General features: G+C 45.6%; 1 protein-coding gene across 6 annotated transcripts in view; it reads right to left on the bottom strand.

Annotated features, from left to right (window-relative positions):
- Nucleotides 1-925: 925 nt before the first annotated feature.
- UPF3A (UPF3A regulator of nonsense mediated mRNA decay) overlaps nucleotides 926-16,303 on the bottom strand; it is a 27,760-nt gene continuing 12,382 nt past the window's right edge. For 3 of the 6 annotated variants that reach the window (XM_043891608.1, XM_043891606.1, XM_043891609.1), the window contains 5 exons: nucleotides 12,873-12,928; nucleotides 12,625-12,783; nucleotides 5,965-6,125; nucleotides 4,705-4,999; nucleotides 926-1,921 (listed from right to left, as the gene is read on the bottom strand). In XM_043891608.1, coding sequence (XP_043747543.1) covers nucleotides 1,676-1,921; nucleotides 4,705-4,999; nucleotides 5,965-6,125; nucleotides 12,625-12,783; nucleotides 12,873-12,928 — 917 coding nt within the window. In that variant the 3' untranslated portion in view covers nucleotides 926-1,675. The other 3 variants (XM_043891607.1, XR_006338800.1, XM_043891610.1) reach the window with 3 other exon arrangements.

Genomic DNA, 16,303 nt, shown 5'->3' with positions numbered 1-16,303 from the left:
TCCATCCATGTTGCTGCAAATGGAAAAATTTCCTTCTTTTTTATGGCTGAGCAGTATTCCATTGTGTATACATACCCCTTCTTCTTTGTCCTTTCTTCTGTTGATGGACACTTAGGTTGCTTCCATACCTTGGCAATTGTAAAAATGCTGCTGTGAACCCTGGGGTGCATGTATCTTTTTGAATTAGTGTTTTCTGTTTTTTCAGATTTATACCCAGGAATAGAATTTTAAGGTTATTACTCTGACAGCTAAAAGTAACATATGTTTATATATTCTTGTGCTTAAACATTTTGCTTTAATTTTGACTACAGTAAACATCAATAGCTTATAAACAAAAGTTCTTTGTGGTTGTTAATAATTCTTAAGAACGCAAAGTATTCCTGAAACCAAAAAGTATTAACGACCATTCCTTTAAACCACGGATCTTGAAAATGAACCCTAACAGACTGTGGTCCACAGGCCAAATATTGAATGTTCCTGTTTTTATACATTAAGTTTTATAGGAACCCAGCCCTACCCATTCATTTTTCTATTGTAAATGTATTCAAAGGCTGCTTTTTCCACTATGATGGCAGCGTTTAATAGGTGTTACACAGACCTTATCTCCTGTAAAATCTAAAGTGTTTACTATCTAGCCCTTTGCAGCCAGAGCTGAAGCTGCTGGGTCACCCGGACCTCACTGAACCCCAGCAAGCCCTCCTCCCCACCCCCACCTCCTGGGTCAGGAGCTGGAGTACAGCAGTGATGGCAGACCGCCCAACAGGCTGGGGCTTCCGAAACAAATCTCAGTCTCCTGAGAAATACTTTGTATCTTATAAGGAACAGATATAATCAAAACATTCAGATGATTACAGCTACATTTTAAAAAGCAGTTTTCTATCACATAACATTCTGCGTAGGGAAAGTATCATAACTGGAGTTCAAATTCATAGCAACTAAAATTTTTATTTAATAAATGGTACAAAGAACACAATGCCAAAAACCTTAACATTTAAAATTTCACCAAAAGAAAAAGTATTATAGAATACACAGTTGCAAAAAGCTACATTAAGTTATTTTACAACTGCCTCAGGCTGCAAAGAGAAAAATACCCAATGCCATACCTAAGTTATCCCTCTTTGAAAATAATGCCATGTATGTTATAAACCATGAGCACCCCATCAAAAAGACTGGAACTGTTTTTGTTAATTCAGTGGCCATAGTGTTAAAAGGGCAACAATTAGACCTTTGGGGCTTTATACAGAGTTAGAGTTCCTATCAGAGGGACAACAGCACCACAGCCTTAGTGAATTCTTATGAAAGGAGGTACATGAGTGACCGAATTACAAGAGTTACAAGGAATGAGAGCTGCTCACTTCCAAGAAACTACAGCTCACAGAAAACCAAAAAAGGCACGAGATACAGACCATTTACTCATGAATGCGTAAAACTCAAAGTCCACGGTATTCCTACAACATGTTGAAAGTGCTTCAGAATTCACACAATACTAATTTTCTTTTGGTTCTGGTTAAATTATATATACCAGTTTATAACAGAAATGGTAAAATCTGTAACTCTGTTCAAAGTTTTAAAAGATTACTTAAGAATGGTTTCTTGTATTTCTATGCCACCTTTATAGTTCTGGTTTCTCATTTCTTCACTAGGAGTAAATTCAGTGTGCAGGTTTTATCCCAGGCTAATTTATACACTTCCGGAAGGAACGCCCTCTCAAATCCACAGAGTGTTGAGGTGGGGAGCCCCGACCCACATCACCAACATGCATGTCGCCCCACACCACCTCTTCACTCTTCTCAGCTAAAGCCACCGTTGAGTCTTCCACCTCACCCCTCCTCCCGTCGCGGCCCTCCTCGGGGTGTCTTCCATCACAGTCACGGGCTTGGATGCGCGATCTGGGCTGGTACAGCTGCAAGCCTGGCCGGTCCTGCCAGGAGAGAAGGCGTGTTACTCTTCCAAGGGCCAGAAACACAGGTTGGGGCAACAGCTCTATCTATTTTAGGCCCTGATAATCCTAATTATCTAAAGAAAATCAGTCTAGCAGGTAAAAATCAGCCTTTTTCATAGCACTATCTCAGAAACTAGGCATTTTGAGATTTTAAAATAGGCCATGAAAAAGAAAGACTTAGTATTCAAAATAACTTGAAAGTAAAGTTAGTCTCTGAGAAAGTATTATTGCTCAAACCTAGACCACTCTGTGGAATTGGTACAATCATGGCATTCCCTCCTATTGTGAGAGGTGAAAACTCAAACACACTCATCACAACCCCTCAAACTCACCATACACGGTGGATGCAAAATCGGAAACAAAGACATGGCCTTTGAGCTATGAACTGAGCAGGCACACACATTTGTAATAAGCTATAATTTCTGTGTAGCTTATTCCTCAACTGTCCCCTTTATAGAAAATACTAACCAGTCATCATACTAAACTCTTCGAGATGGTGGGATAAAAATATGACTGGATAAAGTACATGAAATGAAATAAAACTGCTTCAGGGTATGAGAAAGCAAAGCCAGGGAAAGACAAAGTGATTCTGCAGGCCAGGACTGTTGCGGAGGCCAGCCAGTCCTACAGGAGCCGTATGTGTACATGGGCAAAACAGCAGCATGGCCTTCCAGGGCCACATGGAGGGCAGTGTGACTCGGGGGTCATGTCTTCTGCTGTTTCTCTAGAGCTCACCACTCACCTTTACCCACCACTCCTGGGCTGTGTGTGAAGTCCCCACAGTTGCTACCATGGGGTTTACCAAAACGTCCTTTTCCTTAATATCAGCCTGGCCAATGAGAAGAGTGGGAAAGAGCTTGGTAGACCTGTATAGCCTATCACGCTCTTTCACACACTCTTGGATCAGAAAAATTAATACTGCTATAAAACAGCCACACTAGCCAAAGCAATCTACAGAGGTAATGCAATCCCTATCAAAATACCCATGATATTTCTCACAGAACTAGAATAAATAATCCTTAAATTTATATAGAACCACAAACAGCCCAGAACTGCCCAAGCAATCCTGACATAAAACAACAAAGCTGAAGGTGTAACCCTTTCAGATGTCAGACTATACTGCAAAACCACAGTAATCAAAACATTATGGTGCAAAACCAGACATATGGATCAATGGAACAGAGTAGAGAGCCCAGAAATAAACCCACACATCCATAGTTAATTAATCTAAGCCAAAGGAGGCAAGAATACACAATGGAGAAAAGACAGTCTCAGCAGCAAGGGGCGTTGGGGGAGCTGGACAGCTACACACAAATCACTGAGAACATATATGAGAACATACCCTCACACCATGCACAAAAATAAACTCAAAATTGTTTAAAGACCTAAATATAAGACATGACATCATCAAAATCCTAGAAGAGGACACAGGCAAAACATCCTCTGACATAAATCATAGCAATATTTTCTTAGGTCACTCTCCCAGAGCAAAAGAAAATAAACAAATGAGACCTAATTAAACTTAGATGCTTCTGCACAGCAAAGGAAACCACCAATAAAAAACCCCTTACAGAATGGGAGAAAATATTTGCCAATGATGTGACCAACAAGGGGTTAATATCCAAACTACATAAACAACTCATATAACTCAATAAACTTATGTATTACTTGTGCGAAAAGTATTATAAGCCTATTACAATACAGTACTACATAGCCAATTGTGTCAGTTGGGTACCTGGGCTAACTTTGTCGGACTTATGAACAAATTGGACTTAATGAACACACTCTCTGACCAGAATTTGCTCGTATGTGGGAGACTTACTGTAGTCAAGGTATGGAAGCAACTTAAGTGCCCATTGACAGGTAAGTGGATAAAGAAGATGTGGTACATATATACTATGTACTATTACTCAGTCATAAAAAGAATGAAATAATGAACATTTGCAGCAACATGCATGAGCCTAGAGATTATCGTACTAAGTGAAGTAAGTCAGAGAAAGTAATTATATGATTACCACTTACATGTAGACTCTAAAAATAATATAAATGAATCTATATACAAATCAGAAATTGACCCACAGTCATAGAAAACAAACTTACGATTATCAACGGAGAGAAGGAAAGAGGGAGGGACAAATTAGGAGTATGGGATTAACAGATACAAACTACTAAACATAAAATAGAAAAGCAGCGAGGATTTACTGTATAGCACAGGAATTACGTTCAATATCTTGTATTAACCTATCATGGAATATAATCTGAAAAAAATTACCAGTTCACAGTACACCTGAAACTAGCGCAATATTGTAAATCAACTAAACTTCAGTTAAAAATCAGAACACTGTTAATAACGTAAAAGGGAGCACCAAGACAGATATTCCTTACTGTCTTAGGGGAAAAATAGATAATCTTTCCATTACTTATTTTCAGGCAAATAGTGTGAATGTGCAGTTTTATGCTAAATAAAAGGGTTTTGTGTTTTTTTTTCCTTTCTTAGTTAAAAAAAAATCAATTCTCTAAGTAAAGGAGATTCTGGTTTCATCTCAGGCCCTGGTACCCTCTCACTTGACAAGACTCACTGCTCTACAGACACAGCCTTTCAGGACAGGGAGCCCTAAGACACTGTCAAAGCCTGTGGTCCTGCATCTCAAGACACCTCAAGACACTTGGTTAAATAAAACATTTTTGTTTGGAAAAGCAGCTGTAAGCCTGCAGGATTACAGTTTATACTGTGAGCAGGCGAAATGAAAGAGTAAAAGAACCTTGTTTCCCGTGCGCTCCTTTCTGGGTGCTGGCCGGTCTTCGCTCTTCTCCCTTCCCAGCCTCTCGGCCGCTTCCGCAGGGCAGCCACCGTCCTGGCTTCCTTTCCTCCCTCTGTCCACGGCCAGTCCTTTCCCCCACGCCAGCTCTTCTCCGCTTCTTCCTGCACATTTCTCCAGCTCACAGTGGGCTCTGTGTTTCCTGCTGTCATCCGAGTGGCATCGTTGTGCTTCAAGTTCTTTTTCTCGGGATCTTCTCTCCTTATCCCTTTGCTCTTTATCACTGTCATTTTGTGACCTGTGATTCAACACAAATTATCAGTAACCTTACATAAACTGCCTGACAACTATCTGTCTTCCCTTCCAGAAGCAGGCAGGGAAGACACAGTCTGCTCATCACTGTTGTGCAGGTTTGCACATGACGGGCACATGACAGATGCTCAATAAGAAACTTTGAAAAGATGAATAAACAAGAGTAATAACAATATTTACTCTTACGCCTGAGTGACATATATGCAATAGGCACTGTGCAGGCATCACACACACACACACACATTCTTGTAATTCCTAATAAACAGAACCCTCTGTTTCTTTTACAGATAAAGCAAATGAGACCAGAAGTAGTCAAGGGGCTCTCCTAGTAGACCAGATGGACATCCATCATGACACAGACCTGGTATTTACAGTTTGCGTTTCTGTTCCAAGCAGAGCTAAAGTTAATTTAAAAAATTCACATATGCATGTATCAAACTGTTAAATGAATACTAAGTAAATAAGTCGCTGCTTACCTCACCTTAAAGTCTTTCTCTCCATGAGCCCCACATACTGTCTGTGGCTCTGCACAGGATGGCAGCAGGGCTCATGGAACAAAAAGATCTGCAAGCGCCCATCTATGCCAGAAACAGGACGAGAGCACAGAAGAGAGCTCAAACTGACAGAGCCCCCTGAGGAAGAGAGTGAGAAGGAGAGAAGACGGGACAAGCAGAGGCAGGAATCCAAGAGAAGCAGCGGAAGAGTAGACTGTGGAGACAGGACACTCCCTGCCTGAAGACAGCCTCGAGGCTGCAGGCTGATCGGTTCACCGTCAGCATGGCCCTGACCACAGAGACAAGGTGTGGACAAGCACACCCCAGCAGAACTCCTGAATCCCAAGCATATTTATGAAATACAAGCATTTACTCACACTGCAGAAGGATATACGACCACAACTTGATGACAACTTGAGGTGCAGAACATGGTCCAAGAAACAAGAGCTCGGCTCACCTCTCCCAGAGCTCCTCCAGCGAGCCCTCTGAGGGCTTGGGCTTCAGGACCGTCCCACTGGGGCAGGGCTCCCACCTCCCATCTCCAGGGTCGATCTCCTCCGCTCTTTCTTTTGGTTTCTCAGTGCTCGGCTCCTCTCCCTTTTCTGGTTTTTTGAGAAGCTGAGAAATTATAATGCTAGTAAAATACCACTTTAAGAGTATAGTAAAAAGAAAGTACTTAGTAAATAAGTTAAAATATACACCGATATCAAGCTCAAATGTTTGAATAGCAAAAAACATAAGCTAAAGATCCAATAAACAGGTTTTTGGTTAAATATACACGGGTACGTTCAGTCAATGAGGTACTTTGTAGTTATGAGAAACAATTTAAGATAATGTGATAAAAAATATTATATATATGAAGAAAAGAATGTTACAAAGCAGAATGATCTGATTCCTATTTATATGTTGATTCACAGATATATTAATAGAAAAATGTCTAAAAGGCATGCAATACTGTGTTATTATTTTCAGTTAGCAGAAATGATTTTCTTTCATCTATAGGTTCTAGTTTTTCTGAAATGAACACGTATTACTTTTATAAAACAGAAAAAAACTTTTTAAAGATGTTTTACTGTTGATGACTTTGAGAATGGTTTTCAAAATACCTATTGCTCTCTTTCTTGTAACAGACTTAGCAATAACGCTGATACACTGATTCTGTTATGAAATTGGACCTTCCTTCTGTTCTTACTCTTTGAACTTTAGTACCACAGGCAGAGTCAGTTTGTAGAACATGAATGTAAGTCTACATGTAAGAATTTTGCTCTCACTTATAAAAGTGAACTTATTTAAGTTGTGGTATAGAAAAACTATACACAAACACATTTCACTAAATGCAATCATTTAAGAATGAAACACAGACTGTCAGACACAATTGTGAAAGTTGCTTCTCATCAGAGGTTACCTGCACTATGTTACCTGCCTATGGGGAATCCTTTCAGGTAACAAGTCTATCTTTTTTTAGTTTAAAAAGTAATATATGCAAACCACAGGGAAACGCAATAGTGAATGTCTCCATCAATCCAACAAGTAGTTTAGGCCCCTACAAACTGTTGTAACAATACTTCTGAAACCAAAGAGTTTTTCCAACACCACCTCCGCGACTCTCAACACAGGCTGTTGCCCTATGAGCCAACCCACTTCTGACGCCATCTACCTGGGGTCAAGGTCAGATCCCACGGGGCCGTCCCCACCTCAGACGCCAGGTGTTAGTCCCAAGTTGTCACCAGTGCTTGTGACTGACCAGCTATAAATTCAGGGAGTTCCTGAACGAGAATGACTCATGGAACTCAGGGAGCACTTTACTTACTGTTGCTGGTTTGTTATGAAGAGTACGGCTCAGGCCCAGCCAGCTGGGAGAGAGCTCGGGGTGAGGTACCTGGGACCAGTCTGAGGCCTCCCTCCTCCACTCTCTCGGCAGCAGGACGTGTATGTCCACCAGCTAGGTTACTCTCCAAACTCCACACTTCAGGACTTTTATGGAGATGCCATTCCATAGGCATCATCGATTGCACCTCTGGCCACTGATGACTGAACTCAATCTCCAGTCCTTTCCCTCGTCGGAGGTGGGGATGGCGCTCGAAGTTCTAACCCTGTAATCATGCCTGGTCTCTCTGGTGACCAGATTCCATCCTGAAGCCATCCAGGGCCCCAGCCACCTGTTAGCTCTTAGTATACAAGACATTCCTATCACTCCAGAGGTAGCAAGGGTTTGATGAGCTATGTGCCCTGAACTGGGGAAGAGAGCCCAGGCTCGGGGCTAGAAATGCAGTTGTACGAAATGAGGGTCCACAGTTAGGGCCTCACACTTGATACTCTTGCCAAGGCGGTGGCATCACGGGAGTGGGAGAACCATATCCACAGTGACGAAAACAGAAGAGTGAGCCAGATAATCTCAGGAGGTTATAAAATGCTACAGACACATAATAAACAGAATAAAAGTACAATGTGTGGGGGAGGGAGGAGGACTGGTTTCTCAAGGGGTCAGCGAAGGGCTCCCTGCACAGACAGGATGTGCCCAGGGAGCAGACGGCAAGGGGAGCCATCCTGAGAGGGCCTGAGTCTGGTGGGGTGGGGGAACTCCCTGTGTGGGAAGAGGGGGAGGGAGCACGGAGCACAGAGGGGAGGACAGAGGGGGAGGCAGCACGGAGGACAGCGGGAAGGGCAGATGGGGAGTGAGCACGGAGGACAGTGGGGAGGGCATGCAGGGAGGACAGCAGGGAGGGAGCACAGAGGGCAGTGGGGAAGACAGAGGGGGAGGGAGCACGGAGGACAGTGGGGAGGACAGTGGGGAGGGAGCACGGAGGACAGCAGGCAGGACAGTGGGGAGGGAGCATGGAGGACATCAGGGAGGGAGCACGGAGGGCAGCGGGGAAGACAGCAGGGAGGGAGCACAGAGGACAGAGGGGAGAACAGCAGGGAGGGAGCATGGAGGGCAACAGGGAGGACAGCAGGGAGGGAGCATGGAGGACAGCGGGGAGGACAGAGGGGAGGGAGCACAGAGGACAGAGGGGAGAACAGCAGGGAGGGAGCATGGAGGACAGCAGGGAGGACAGAGGGGGAGGGAGCACGGAGGACATCAGGGAGAGAGCACAGAGGGCCGCAGGGAGAACAGTGCAGAGGGAGTGGGGAGGACAGCAGGGAGGACAGTGGGGAGGACAGCAGGGAGGGAGCATGGAGGACAGCAGGGAGGACAGTGGGGAGGGAGCATGGAGGACAGTGAGGAGGACAGAGGGGAGGGAGCATGGAGGACAGTGGGGAGGGCATGCTGGGAGGACAGCAGGGAGGGAGCACTGAGGGCAGTGGGGAGGACAGTGGGGAAGGAGCACGGAAGGCAGCGGGGAGGACAGCAGGGAGGGAGCACAGAGGACAGCGGGGAGGGAGCATGGAGGACAGCAGGGAGGACAGGGGGAGGGAGCACGAAGGGCAGTGGGGAGGACAGCGGGGAGAGAACACAGAGGGCAGCGGGGTGGACAGAAGGGGAGGGAGCACAGAGGGCAGTGGGGAGGGAGCAGGGGGCAGCAGGAGGACAGCGGGGAGGGAGCATGGAGGACAGCAGGGAGGACAGGGGGAGGGAGCACGAAGGGCAGTGGGGAGGACAGTGGGGAGAGAGCACAGAGGGCAGCGGGGTGGACAGCAGAGAGGGAGCATGGAGGGCAACGGGGAGGACAGTTGGGCGGGAACACAGAGGGCAGTGGGGAGGACAGTGGGGAGGAAGCACAGAGGGCAGCGGGGAGGACAGCAGGGAGGGAGCATGGAGGGCAACGGGGAGGACAGTTGGGCGGGAACACAGAGGGCAGTGGGGAGGACAGTGGGGAGGAAGCACAGAGGGCAGCGGGGAGGACAGCAGGGAGGGAGCATGGAGGACAGCAGGGAGGACAGAGGGGAGGGAGCACGGACGGCAGTAGGGAGAACAGTGGGGAGGGAGCACGGACAGCAGTGGGGAGGGCAGTGGGGTGGACAGCAGGGAGGGAGCACGGAGGGCAACAGGAAGGACAGTGGGGAGGGAGCACGGATGGCAGTGGGGAGGACAGCGGGGAGGGAGCACAGAGGGCAGCGAGGACGACAGCGGAGAAGACAGCAGGGAGGGAGCACGGAGGACAGCGGGGAGGACAGAGGGGAGGGAGCGGGGAGGGCAGCAGAGATGACAGCGGGGAGGAAGCACAGAGGACAGAGGGGAGGACAGCAGGGAGGAAGCATGGAGGGCAGTGGGGAGGACAGCAGGGAGGGCAGCGGGGAGGGAGCACTGAGGGCAACAGGGAGGACAGTGGGGAGGGAGCACAGAGGGCAGCGAGGAGGACAGAGGGGAGGGAGCGGGGAGGGAGCACGGAAGGCAGCAGGGAGGATAGCGGGGAGGGAGCAGGGAGGGCAGCAGAGATGACAGTGGGGAGGGAGCACAGAGGAAAGAGGGGAAAACAGCAGGGAGGGAGCACAGAGGACAGTGGGGAAGACAGAGGGAGAGGGAGCACGGAGGACAGCAGGGAGGGCATCAGAGAGAACAGCGGGGAGGGAGCACGGAGGACAGAGGGGGAGAGAGCACAGAGGGCAGCAGGGAGGACCACGGGGAGGGCGCACAGAGGACAGCAGGGAGGACGTGTGTGCCCCGTCCAGTCTGCATCCATGCTTGTAAACTGATCTCACACACCTTTTCCTACAGAGCTTCGTGGAAAAGGTCACACAACGTTTTCAGATAATAGCCTACAACTGTACACAGTTTTCAGGAATTTCATTTGTGACTCTGGCAACCTGACTGCCTTCTTCAACTTGAGCTCACTGCTTAGTTTTCTGAGGGAAATAAACCACTGGGTTGCTCTCCGTGAGTCGTATTTTCTTTACAGTAAAAAAGGGCCATGAGGACCTCTCTCTGCCTCCTCACTTTTAGCTTATCAATACAAATTCTTTTGGTCTTTTTTTACAGATTTTATTTTTTTAGGTTTCCTTTTTTAAAATTTTTATTTCCCCAGATGAATCTTAGGTCAGAGATCCCCACACTAAGCACATGCTCATAAAAGGCTCCCCTTAGAGTCAGATACGTACTGTCAGATCAGAAGCCCAGATCAGATCAGACACTCGGACGACAGAGTTGTGGATGACTCATGTCAGTGGGATCTAACCTGCCACCAGGATTCTGTTTTACCAGATTCAATAAGACTAAGCCTTTCTCCTGCTGTGCCCATGTTTTGGTTTCTTTTTCTATGTAAAGAGTCCTACAGTTACTTTTACTGACATAATTTGTTTTTATTTCTTTGGCTTATTTTGAATTCTAATTCTATATTCAAACATGTAAAAATAAAATGTTATACTTCAAATACTGTAAGTCTTACTTAAAATTAGAGTCAAAATTGTAGGCTACAAGTTTCAATAATTCTTCCTGAAAAACTCTCAAAGCTGTTGAAAAAACCGCTTTTGAGAATATCAAGCATTAAGTGCTACTACATTTTGCTGAGAAAGGTAAAGGAAAAGCTTAGACAATATCTGCATACCTGCAAGTGTAAGGTCTGCATTGGGGATATACCTTCCTCCCCTCTGGTCATGACAGAGCTGACATTCTACAATGACAAAGCCCTTCCCATAGTATTGCAGCTTCATTTTATTATCTTTCAAGGGCTGTTAATTTATACTGCTGAGACTATGTAAGTTTGTTATATGAAGTGTATCAGCTACATTTCTGCTCTGAATAGTTGTGCTCACACTAAACCACATGGACAAACAGGAGACACTCTCTGAGTTATTTTCAGGGGACACCCTGGCTTTGCCTGTTATTAGGTCCATGTCCTGGCATAAGCAAGATAGACAATCTTCACTTAATAACCTTGATTGGGCCCCTCAATTTCATCAATGTTATTATCAGGTTATGAGATTTTAAAGCTACATAGATCTGTAAGAATTGTCATCAAAGCCAAGATGAAGGAAACCACTCTGTCCAGCTTCTCGCTCATCTTGCATGCTGAGTTTATCTTTGCAGCAGACATGTTGGAACAACATGACCTGGCCCACACTTCCATCAGGCTGAGTTTTTCAGCAAATCCTGACACTTAAGGGGACACATTTCAAGAAGCGGCCTTCAGAAACTGCTCTGCATGAGTGCTGTTCATCAGGCATTTCAGGCTATCCTCCTGATGCTGCTGCTGCCCTTCAAACTGACATTAGATGGGGATATGCCCTTCATTGGCCAGTGAAATGCAGCAGGTATAAAAGGTTTAAGAACCAGTGTGCAATCTGCTGTTACACACCTCATCCCCCGTCAGAAAGACTGTGGAAGCAAATGCAAGATGGAGCCTCATCAGCTTGGGTCACTGGAGGGCTACGCTGAGCAATGCGCAATGGACACGTAACGTGAGCAGGAAGAGCTGCACGAAACCAGGGAGACCCTGAGGCCGCTTTCACTGCAGCATCACCAGGCCAGTCCTGATTGGCACACACGGCTGTCTGTTTCACAGGCGCACCGTTAAGACATTCCCTTAAATGCCAGTGAACCCCATACGATTACCTATGCGAGAAAAGGCCTAGAAAAAAGCTTTGCTTTCCTTGAAGAAATGGCATGTTTTCTCCTCGTGGATAATGAAAATGTTTCTGATCAACTTTTCTGTTTCTGATTGCTGAGCGTATCAGCAACTGACCTGTTGCTTGATTATGGCAACTGTGATCTCTTTCCTCTCCTTTCCTCTCCACCTAGTTTCCACCTGGTCCTGACCTTTCATTTTTTTCCCTTTATATTACACGATTTTAATGACTCCTTAAAGGGAACTTTAAGCACTTCATAGAAGAGGGAAAATGCACGATAGGTTGGAATCTAGACTGAGTTAGTCACCTGAGCAGAATACTAAGAAGGTAACAGTTGACCCCAACTGGGCAGTAAATTTTACACAGAGAAAAAACCTAAATCACCTTGCTAAATGAATGAGTCAGTCAAAGAAAAAATGGGGGAAGAGATGTAGAAATCATTGCTGCTACCACAAAAGAAATGACACAACCAGTTCTATGAGTCAGCCTGCATATAGAAAGGCCAGGATACACAGAGCCAGCCGGTTTCAAATGTGCAGTTTTCTAGTTAGGAAGTCTTTCTTGAAAGGCAAATCTAAGCAGAACCCCTCCCTCTGACACTCCTGGAAGTTACCTTCATCCTTACTTCCTTCTCAGCCACCGTTTTCTTCTGCTTTTCTGCTGCTTTCCTCCTGCACTTCTCCTCCCGCCGCCTCCGCTTCTCTTCTTCCCGTAGGCGCTTCTTTTCCAGCTCCCTCCTCCTCCGCTCCTCTCGTTTTTCTTCTCGAATTCGCTAAAGATGTGGAAAGTGTGTGTATAAATTGTCTGCACAGACATGACGGAAACAAGAAGGCTACTCACAGGGTAAAAAGCCAGACCTACCTGCTTCTCTAATTTTCTGTTTTTAATATATTCCAAGAGAGGTGTGGTTCTTCTAGCTAAAATACAAAAACTGCAATGTAGTATTTAACTGTAAAATAAGATTTCCCTATTTTAAATACTTGTTTTCAATTCAACCTTTAAAACAAGAGAAGAATATATAGTTTTAAATTTTACATGAGCATTCATTTTATCTGGGGGAATTCTTACTCTATCTCTATAAAGTCAAGTAATTTGGAGCTACTGACAGTTTTACACATACTAGGCATTTAATGCCTTATTCTTAAGGAGTCTTATATATTACTCAAAAATGATATAAAAGCAAAATAGCAAAATGAATACATTAAACTGCCCAAATATTCTATTTATATACAGACGGCCCTCACATCCACCAGTTCTGCATCTGCAGATTCAACCAACTGTGGATCAAAAATATTTGGGAAAAAATTTACAGAAAGTTCCAAAAAGCAAAACTTTGAATCTGTGACTCAGTGGCAACTATCACAGCATTTACAGTGTATCAGGTATTAAAAGTATTCCAGACATGACTTAAAGTATACAGCAGGACGTGTGTAAGCTGCATGCAAATATAACACAATTTTATAGAGGGGACTTAAGCACCCACAGATTTTGGTATCCATGGGGTGGAGGCAGGGCTGGAAATGGGTGAGGACTCTGCTCTGCACTGTGGAGGTTCTGGACTTGTCAGCTGCTGCAGGGCTGAGACCTACAGGGGAACGGGTGGTAGGGGGGTAAGGGGGGTTGATATGAAGACTCCACCTGTCTTCCCCCCTTTACTATAAACACCTGCCTTGTTCCCTCAGAGGACTGATATGATGGGTAAGTGACACCCTGTATAAGAAAGTGCTTGGCATGCTCTGTTGCACAGTCACGTCTGACTCTGCCACCCCATGAACTGTGCAGCCCACCATGGAGTTTTTCAGCCAAGAATACTGGAGTGGGTTGCCATTTCCTCCTCCAGGAGATCTTCCTGACCCAGGGATCAAACCTGCATCTCCTGCATTCCAGATGAATTCTTTACCACTGAGCCATCAGAGAAGCCCCAAAGAAAGTGCTTTACAAACCATAAAGGTGCATCTTTTACTAAACAGAACATGCATGACCATGTAGCCCTCATTTAACCTGCAGTAGAACAGTCCCCACTTACTAGGCTTGGCCACAACCACCTAAGCGGAAGCAAGTCCCATGGCTGCTAAGTCTCAGAGCTGGGACCTGGGCCCAGGTCTGTCTGCTCTAAAGACTCTTGACAGGCCAGCACTGAACTGCAACTTTAGAGTGAACTGACACTTGCACATAACTCACACGGCTCAGACTGGAGACTAAGAATCCACTAAAGGTTAGAATCTAAGGAAAGAAAAAGGCATTTGCCATAAATTGCTTGATTAAGTTTACATTTAAATAGGCAGAAACAGGAATCACAGAAACAAAGTTCTACAGGCTCCTCTGGGCTCGTGGACTCTAAGTCACATTTATTCATTTAGTAAATAGTTACGCTGCATCTCCTATGCACCAAGCACTGGGCAAGGTGCTGGGAACACAGAGGACGACAGATCTCTCCTCTGCAAGAGGACGGCTGGACTCTGTGGGACTGTGTGTGTGTGTGTGTGTGTGTGTGACCAGCAGAAGGATATCCAACAACTGCCCAGAAGAAAAGGTCCTGCACAAGGGTGTTTAAGAAGAAGCAGTAAAGAGATGGGAGGGGGAGGAACTTGAGTTTTGTAAATAATTTCTAATTTGCTTCCTTGTTTAGCTCTTCTTAAGATCACTATGTTCTACTGTGAAACTGCAATTTTCCCTCAACACTGTTTTCTTTTCCACCTCAGTCAAGGTGCCATAAACCACTGACCTGCTCAAGTTGAGCTCCTGGAAGCCATGATCCTTTCTGCTGTTTCACCCCCACACCTAGTCCTCAGCCAGTCCTGTCAGTTCAACCTCCAGAACACATGCTGACTCTGCCGGACTCACCCAGCCACATTCCCCGAGGACAGCAGAGGCTCCAAGCAGAGCCCAGCTTCTCCATCTTCCGTGGCAACCAGAGTGATGAGGAAAAATAAATCAGACCAGATCACACCCTCGATGGTCTCCAGCCCATTATGCAATGGCCCTGCCTCTCCAGCAACTCTGCCTCTTGCCCGCTGTGTCCAACCACGCAGGCCCAGAGTGCCAGCCTCCAGCCCTCTCCTTCCATCTCTTGGCTCCACTGGACTTGGCTCAAATATAGTCTCAGAGAGGCCTCACTCTCTATCCCAATATCCTACTCCATCATATCTGTGGCACTTCTCACAAGAGGAGATGTTTGGGCTTAAGCGTTTCTGCTTGTATTTGCTCCAGCCACCCCAGTAGGAGGGCAGCTACAGAGGGCGGAAGCCTGTGTGCCCTGTCCTCATGCTGCCCTGGACCCTGACTCAGAGTCGGCACCCAGTCAACATGAGCTAAACACATCTCCGTAAATACTGCAGTGATTAAAGATCCTTCCAGTCACACATTAAATCACCTCCTATAAAACATAAAACTTCATTATTAGACTAATGAAGAATGTTTCAATAATGTTAACCTTTCTTACTAATTTATGCAACACACACTTACCAAATACCTAACTTGTCTAAGCAATGTACTATGTACTGAGACTACAAAGACAAAAATACCATTCTGTTGGGGGGGTGGGGAACAGGGAAGCAGAATGAGAGGACAATTAATGTAGAGGGAGAGGACAAAGAAGATAAACTATAACAGTGTAGCTGTTCTGTCTTGTACGTCTTAGTGGGTGAGCAGGAGGTAGGTATGGGAGGGGAGGGCAGAGAAGTGTTAGGCAGTAAGGAGGCCCCAGACCCAACAGAAGTGAGAAGGGAGATACTACACATGTGTTTGAGAGTGACAAGCAGGTTGCCTGATAGAGAAAGGAGTTTCATGTCTACCCTTGATCTTCAGGCAGATTGCTACTAGGATACAGCCATTCCCAAAATATATCACTTGTGGGTAGAAGGCTGAAGGCGTGATTCAAACCAGATTCAGCACTCTGACTGGGCTTATCCACGCATCTGCCTCACTTGCTCAGGGGCTGTGACAGTTTTTGAATGATGGCAAGATGACATCACACTTAAGCAAAGCATCTCATTACTGTGCCTGCTCTTTACAAAGATAACTGACTTCAGCTCTGAGACATAAGCTTCCCTGACGCAGCCCAACACACAGCACTCAGATGTATTCTCGGCTGCCAATTCAGAGCATCAGAACTTTGAAGCAGAATGATCGTAACTGAAAACTCAGGTGTTCTCTCTCCACCGAGAGATAATCAGAAATACTTTCCCCATTTGCCATGCTGACATCCTTTTCCTTTTGTCAAAACTGGAAAAAACTCTATATTTCTGCCAAGCCTGTCACATGTGTCCATTTTTCATATCATGAAAAAGAAA

Source organism: Cervus elaphus, chromosome 30 (genome assembly GCF_910594005.1).
Source record: "Cervus elaphus chromosome 30, mCerEla1.1, whole genome shotgun sequence".
NCBI classification, from domain to species: domain Eukaryota; kingdom Metazoa; phylum Chordata; class Mammalia; order Artiodactyla; family Cervidae; genus Cervus; species Cervus elaphus.
The sequence above is the reverse complement of the archived record's forward strand: the minus strand, read 5'-3'. Positions and strand labels throughout refer to the sequence as shown.